General features: G+C 40.9%; 1 protein-coding gene across 1 annotated transcript in view; it reads left to right on the forward strand.

The window, feature by feature from the left end:
- LOC108444587 (EF-hand calcium-binding domain-containing protein 7-like) overlaps positions 1-6125 on the forward strand; it is a 9187-nt gene extending 3062 nt beyond the window's left edge. Inside the window, 7 exon segments of the mRNA XM_017740561.1 lie at positions 425-580; positions 1116-1171; positions 1173-1271; positions 1471-1604; positions 3044-3192; positions 5095-5324; positions 5740-6125. Coding sequence (XP_017596050.1) covers positions 425-580; positions 1116-1171; positions 1173-1271; positions 1471-1604; positions 3044-3192; positions 5095-5324; positions 5740-5806 — 891 coding nt within the window. The 3' untranslated portion in view covers positions 5807-6125.
- Positions 6126-6248: the final 123 nt, after the last annotated feature.

Genomic DNA, 6248 nt, shown 5'->3' on the forward strand with positions numbered 1-6248 from the left:
AAAAGAGGTGGTGGCTTGGTGATTTACCACGGGGCTTCATCCAGTTGCTACATTGGAATGATTTTTTTTCCCCAAGTAGGTTATTTCCTTTTTAATCCCATAAAACGGGAGCCTTTAGACCCCAAAGTTATTTTAAAGTCAGCTGGGCTGGCTTTTTTGAAACAAATTTTTGTGTTGTGTAGCCATTCCTTGGCATTCTTGACCCTTAATGGTAGAACTATTTTATCAATAGTTCTTAATGATAAAATTATTAACAGTAATCATTATCTGTGAGACAATCACAAGGCTTGGAACAATTTATCTGCTTGGCCTAAACAGGAAGGAAATCCCAATAGCGTAGAATAGATTCTTTTTTCCCATTTTTCATCAGCAGGCATCAATAAATACCATGGGAATACCTATTTTGACACACAAATAAAAAGAGTTTTGTGTCATTATTAAGCATTTTTGGGGGATATTTTTCCTTTTAGGAAAATCTTGTCGCTGGTTGTCAGTGGATACAGATTTGTTTATTCTGAAGGAAAATGAACCCCAAGAGAATCTACAGCTTGTGAGCTTTACTGAACTCCAACACAAAGAGGTTAGAGATTTTTGGTGCATTCCTGTTTTAATTGTTACTTTTTCATGTGTGTGTTAATGCTGGGGATGTGAATTCCATGTGTTTGGAAAGAATTCCAGCTGTGCCCAGTATTGCTGAGTTGCTGGGTATATTTACAGCTAGTCTGTAGAAATTCAGTTGTATTTCTTCACCTTCAAACACAACATTTCCAAGGCAAAATTTGTTTACATTTCCTTTTATTTTCTTTCTCCTTGCCATTTGAACTTCATAGTGCACAGAATATTCTTATTCTGTGGCAGAAATAAGGCAGCACAAACTTATTGTCCCCTTCTCCCCTCATCTCTCTCCTGCATGTTTTTCTAAATTTCATTCTAAGAGATTCACTATTTCTTAGCCTTCAAATGGCATCACACAGCCAATTTTTTTTTTAAGGAGAGAACCCAGCATTGCCAGTGTTTTCAAGTAATTCATCTGGTCTATATGAATATTACTGGCAACAAAGAACAGCATCATTTGAGAAGTTTTTCCAAACTTTTCTGTCTTCCTTTAAGAGCAGATGTTTGGATGGAGAGGGGAGCTTGGAGCTGGGGTTTACTGGCTGCTCCCTTTCACAGGGAGGAAGGCTGAGGAAGGTAAAAACCCAAATTCCTGGAGAAGCCAAACTGGTGTGGAGAGATGAAGATGGAGAGCTGGCTCTCGCCAAAGAATTCTGGTGAGTTTTATTCCCAAACATGATAACCTCTATAAAAATCTCTTTTCCAGCTATAATGTGGCTTTTTGAATCTGGATGTTCCTAAAGTACTATTTGTAGAGAATATTCTCAAATAGACTGAACAGTTCTTGGCAATATTGTGAGCCAGTAAAAGGAAATGGAAGCCTTTGGAAATAGTTTGGCCTTTTTCATCCCTCAGAGCTGCTTTGTTGGATATATTTGAAACAATTGATTTGGATGGGAATGGCCTCCTGAGTCTGGAGGAATACAACTTCTTTGAGCTGAGGACTAGTGGGGAGAAGTGTGATCAGGAAGCCTGGGCTGTGTGTAAGGGTAAGTTCATTACTGTGGTAATTATGCCTGAAACTAATTAAGACTATCAGTTAACTTTCCAGCTGGATAGAACTGGGTGTTCTGTAGCCTATTCCAAGAACATGTGTAGATATTGTTCTCTTCCTCCTTTCTTTTTCTTTTTTTCCAGTCTCCTGTCCTTTACTTTGCTTCATTCTGGTGTGTGTGGCACTGACCTCCTGCTGAGAGAATTCTTCCCCTTCCTAATTGTTCTGTAGCTGCCAAAACCTACAGGGTTTGTAATCCTGGATCATATGGGGAAGGAAACTGTCACAGGTATTTGTTGAATCGATCTCCTTTGTGCAGATTGGGCTGGTGGTGCTTTTTTATCTCACCAAGTGTGGAGAGGGACATTTAATTAGTGTGCATCTGGTGCTATAAAATGGCATCCAGGGTTTAGGTGGGTTGCCAGTGTCTCATTGTACAATACATGTCAGGTTTGACATCATTCCTTTGGAGGTTGTGGCACGTTGGCCAAAATACTTTGGATCTGGCAAGCCCTATTAATATTACTTCTGAGGTATCAGAATTTTTCCTAACTTATGGAAAACTCCTACAAAAATACATTTCTATAACTGAATTTCCCCTCTGTTTCATCCCTGCATGTGCTTTTCCACACTTGATGGCTTTGTCAGGGTGATGCCTCTCATCTCCACACAAGTAGGAGGGGTGGAAATGTGTGAATAAATAAGAGAGGGAAGAGGAGAAAGCTAGGGAATGTTTCACCAGGTCATCAATCAGTGGAAGGGTTCACATGAATATCATCAGACACCAAAGTTCAAGCCATTTATTACAGCATTTGTAGCCTGGGATAGATTTATTAAATTGGTAATCCCTTTTTAATAATATATAGTAAAGATTTAGCATTGTTATGAAGATGAGAAAACCATTTTTAAAAGTCCCTGACACGAGGACATTTCAATTATGTGTTTGCTGCCATTAGAGTGGTGGATCTATGATATTCTCTCTAGAGAGGGATGTTAGGATTACTGGAATTGTATTGCTTTTTAGGAACTAAGTAAATCACTTCTGTATCAAGGACCTGAAGCATTTAAAGGTGCTGTCTCCAGCTGATTTTCATTTCCCATTCCTAAAATAGCCCATTCTGCAAAGCTTAGCCCCAAACTTTTAGAAAAAGAAATCAAGATGAACTCTTTGTGTTTTGAAATCTCCCCCTTTTCTGGGTTATCCAAGGGGCCAGCTGTTTGTAGGCATTATCCCAAATCCACAGGGAAGCTCTGCAAACAGCATATGCCTGGTCATGGAGATTCTTTCCCAAATGATATTGGCCACCCCGAGGCTGCAAGCTGGCTCCATCTTTTAGACCTTGTTAACAAGAGTGGAATTTTTGGCTTTGGAAGGATAAAGGTGTTTGCAGAGAGAACAGACTTTGAAGTGCTCTTTCTATTCCTTTGAAACAGAGAATTTTGAGATGAAGAGAAATGAACTAACAAGACAAGGATTGATGGATTTGAATCTCATGGAAGCCAACGACCGGGATGGGGATCCTCGGGACCTTTGGGTCACTTTGTTGTCCCTGGGCTACAACAAAGCCTTAGAAATGGCAGAGGTAGGAGAGTCACAGAGCAAAAATCACTGCACATTTTTCTGCTGCACTCTTTGTGTCTGCCACAGACTGATTGCAGGAGGGCAGGGGTCCACTGCCACTGTCGTTCTCCTCATTCTTAAGATGGCACTTGGATCCTTGAAAGAGGGAATTTTCCTTTGCTTTAGAGAAAGGCAGGATTTTGTGGGGCTGTAGAGGAAGGAATGTCGGATTCTATCTGTTGGAAGAATCCATGCACTCTGCTGGTGGGGAGTGATAGGAGGATAAGGATGGTAAACCGTGACTGTCAGCAAATGTAGAAAATACAGGACTTTTTCTCCTTAAAAAAGTCACTTTTGTGGCCCTAACCACAAGAGAAGTGGATAAAGATAATTTTTTTCCACATGATTTAAAATTCCTAGTTTCCAGACAGAACTATTTCTGTTACTGTTGCCTTTCACAACAGTGTCTGAAGGTGTTCAACATGAAATTTTAATGCTTCATTAAAGTTTTTGGGTTTGGGTCACACACTGTTTACTTTACAGGACCAGGGATTATTTCTCCGATGTTTCTGTGCACTTACAGATTTTATTTTATTATCTTCTTTATTTTTATAGAAATAATATTACTTCTGATGTTAATAGGTCTCTCTAAGGAAAGAGGATGTCATTAATGAAGGGAAAAAAATTAAAGCATTAAATATGCAGATAATTAAATAATTTAATTCCTAGGAAAAGCTGATTTTTAGGATCACAGTGTGATAATGGCATTTAACTTTGTTAAACAGGTCAGTGTAGTCACTATATAAAATATAGGAAGACCTAAAAATAATCAGTATGGGAGATATCAGTTGTCTGTCAGTGAAAATCTTGGGATGGTGGTGAGGGATTTAAGGATGAGCAGTTTGCCTTCTCCTCCGAGCTGCTGCGGTTGGCAGAGCCCCTGCAAGGCTGTTTTTCTGCATTTCAGCCACAAGAGAGAGCCCTGCTCCAAGAAAGAGCATTTTGGGGAGGGTTTTTCTCCAGTTAGGAATACAGGAAGGTGTGTTGTGCTTTATTGCATCTGTAGGTTCTGGCTCCAGCCTTTGCTTTCCAAAGGACAGCACAGCTCTCCAAATGCTTCAGTAATTAAACTAAAAATCTCCAGCTGTTAACTTGTGTCTCTCACTTGCCTCTTTAATTCCTTGATTTCAAATAATTGAAGTGCAGGAAGGTGTGTTGTGCTTTATTGCAGCTGTAGGTTCTGGCTCCAGCCTTTGCTTTCCAAAGGACAGCACAGCTCTCCAAATGCTTCAGTAATTAAACTAAAAATCTCCAGCTGTTAACTTGTGTCTCTCACTTGCCTCTTTAATTCCTTGATTTCAAATAATTGAAGATTGATGTTTTGGGAGCACTGAGAGAGAGCTTGAGAAATCATTTCTGCTGGATTCCAACAGCTTTAGAAAGGAGCTGAGGTGCTGTGGCGGAGTCTAAGAAAATGCAAACTCCAGGTTGTTACACCAGGAATAAAATGTAGCCAAGATACTCCCAGAGTGCTCAATGCAACATTGCAGAGGTGTTAAATCTGTGTGAAGTGGCACAAACAGCAACAGTGTGACAGGTAGAGGAGAAAGGTTTCTTTCAGCCACTGGAATACATTCATATTTCATCCTAATTCCTGGCCATTTTGCTGTCCAAGGAAGGGTTTGCTGTGTTGACCTGCATGTCAGGTGTACTGTAAATGGCCTAAAAATGCCAGTTGTCCTGAGCTTTCATTTGGTGTAAAAGACTGCCACAGCTCTCAGGTTTGGAATATTTAATATTCAAGGAAATATTTCTATCTGGGTAATTCTAGTTTAGATAAGAAAATACTTAGGAGCTGTGGGGGAAAATCTGAGGGGAAGAACTACAGCTGCAGTGATGCTAAAACTCCTATTCTCCCTTGCAGGCGTGGCCCTTTGTAATTGACGTGTACAGAGAGGTGCAAAGGCAGAATGAAAGCCTTTCTCTGGAGGCAGGGGGCTCCCAGCTGAGCAGGGCTGTCTGCAGGTCTGTGCTTAATAAAGGAGAGGCCACAGTGCTGGATGGCTCTGAGAACATCATCATCCACACTTACAAATCAGGCAGCAGGATCAGCTCTGTGATTGAAAAGAAGGGATGGCCTGGGACTTCCATAAGGTACTTTGTGTTTATGTCTGTTGTTATTGTTCCTTCTCCTTCCTTGGGTCATAGTTGAGAATTACTTCTCCTGAAATCAGGGTTTTTGTGTCTGTTTCATTAAAAAACCTTCCTGATGTGCTTGTGCTCCTTGGGACTTCAGAAGAGCCTGGATCAGTGTTCCTGGAAGGGACAGATTGTTATACTGAGGCAAGCAGTTCTAAGTACCATATGAAATGAGGTGACTAAAGCCAGAGGGTTTCTTTAGCAAATGCAAACCACTGGATTTTAATAAATTTTGATGTGTTTGCCTTGTTTTGGAGTGCTTAAGGGATGCTTGGTTTGTGGGGTTTCTCTGTAATTGCAAGTATCAGTTCCCTGGTGGTTACCACAGTGTAGTTGAGTAAAAGTCTCTGAAAATCCTCTTTCTTCGTAGTGAATATGAAGTGACTGGAAGTTCGCTGTCCTTCAAAGAGAAGGATGGACAACTTCATTCCTGGTAAGAAAGTGCCCTGCAGAACAGGAACAGCACATGGAAACTTGTTGCTGCAACTGTGGGTTTGTCCAAGTGCTGGGACTCTTGAACATCTCATGATTGCAGCCAGGTCTGGGGGAAACCTCAGTGGCCTCATCCTGAGAAAAGCTGAATAATGCCAGGAAAAGTGCTGGAAAAGTGCATTTCTGGTGCTGGGGGTTACGATGGGATTGAGGAATGCTCTAAGATCACAGGGTGTTAAGATCTGGTTGAATGGTGCTCTCCAGCCACAGGAGAGACCTGAGCACCACAGCTGATGATCTTTAGTTTTACAACATGAAAGGAAAGGGTGCTAAAATGAGTTTGAATTTTGTCTCCACCTGGAATGGTTTGTATGCTGCAACGAAGTCTTTCTTTTTGACTAGCAACAGCTCAGTTTGTAGTTGTGAGATTAAGGGGTGTTTCTCTTA

This window comes from Corvus brachyrhynchos, unplaced genomic scaffold (assembly GCF_000691975.1).
Source record: "Corvus brachyrhynchos isolate BGI_N302 unplaced genomic scaffold, ASM69197v1 scaffold280, whole genome shotgun sequence".
Taxonomy (NCBI): Eukaryota; Metazoa; Chordata; class Aves; order Passeriformes; family Corvidae; genus Corvus; species Corvus brachyrhynchos.